This window comes from Amphimedon queenslandica, unplaced genomic scaffold, assembly GCF_000090795.2.
Source record: "Amphimedon queenslandica unplaced genomic scaffold, v1.1 AMPQUscaffold_2602_Cont25396, whole genome shotgun sequence".
NCBI classification, from domain to species: Eukaryota; Metazoa; Porifera; class Demospongiae; order Haplosclerida; family Niphatidae; genus Amphimedon; species Amphimedon queenslandica.
The window spans coordinates 1-1314 of NW_003557063.1; the positions used below are offsets into that span (position 1 = coordinate 1).

At 38.4% G+C, this 1314-nt stretch overlaps 1 protein-coding gene across 1 annotated transcript; it reads right to left on the reverse strand.

Annotated features, from left to right (window-relative positions):
• Positions 1–51: 51 nt before the first annotated feature.
• On the reverse strand, positions 52–1308 carry LOC109593171 (uncharacterized). Its single transcript, XM_020008376.1, has 2 exons — positions 1147–1308; positions 52–682 (listed from the first exon to the last, which is right to left on the reverse strand). Exons 1-2 carry the CDS (start codon positions 1251–1253, stop codon positions 52–54), a joined length of 738 nt encoding a protein of 245 aa, XP_019863935.1. The 5' UTR covers positions 1254–1308.
• Between the last annotated feature and the right edge of the window lie 6 nt (positions 1309–1314).

Here is a 1314-nt window from a genome sequence, read left to right on the forward strand (position 1 = left end):
ATGAGATACAACTATAAGTAAAAGTGATGTTACTAAGAGTATTACAATAAATCACATGCCTATTGTGGAATGAAAGGTTAATTCAGCAGACTCTGTACAAACAGCAAACTGTGACTGCTCTTCAATACCTTCTTGCTCCTGTAACAATTTTTGTCCTGCCCTTCCTCCATTGTCATGCTCTTCTTTCTCCTGCTTGTTCTTTTCTTTTTGCTTTAGTCGACCCACAACTTGTTTGTCTTCTTTTTGCTGCTGATGCTCAACCCCTCCTCCTCCACCTGTTCCTCCTTCTTGTCCTCCTGCTCCTTGTCCCTCTCCTCCTGTTATCTCTCCCTTTCCTTTCCCTCCCTCATCTCCTGACTCTCCATCTTCCTCTCCATTCCTCTCCTCATTCCTACCTCCTCCATTTTCCTCTTCTTCCTCCCCAACAATAGCTAATTGACAGAACTTGCTTCGTTCAATCCATCCATATCTCTGGTATGCTGGAAACTCCCCTCCTTCAATTAGTGAGAACTGATAAGGAAGACTAGCTGTGTGAACTGGAGCAACAGCAAATTTAAGATACTTGGATAAAAAAGGATCACTGAGATCGATACAGTGTTGCATTTCTATCCTCAGTGACTTGAGGAGTGGACTGGTTGATATTGCATACACTGCACTCACTAGTCTAGTATTATCAGGAAACCTATAAAGAAATTAATAACTAAAATACATGTACATGTACATATAAAATGTATAGTGGGTAATTTTTTCAAGGAAAATTTTTGTTATTTCATGCTTAAAAAATTGAAATTTAGCAGAAGACATAATACCGTATAGCGGGAAATTTTGGAGGGAATTAAATTTGGCGAATTTAGTGTTTTGATAGCCATTTGCCAAAATAAAATCCGCAAATTTTGAGCCTTTATACACATGCTCAATGGCACGTGGCCACAAATTCACATAACCAAAATTTAGCAATTTGCCAAATTTTACTCCCTCCAAAATTTCCCGCTATACGGTAATTAGTATTTTGTTTGAGAGCAAAATTTATAAGGCAGTAATACTTTTTTCACTTAGCACATAAAGACTAAATTATCAATTGTTTTCCCTCACAATAATTCCCCAGTACTAACTATACAGACATTACTACATGTACAGTATATGTACTTGAAGTGTCCTCCTACAAGAGCTAGTACTGATACTTCTACAGTCTCTGATGCTGATAGACTATCCTCTGCTACACTAATCCTCAGTCCATACTCCTCCCAGTTCATCAGTTGAGGTTTGTCTCCTTGAACTAAGAACAACTTCTTCCCTGCTATTTGGGACTCACTC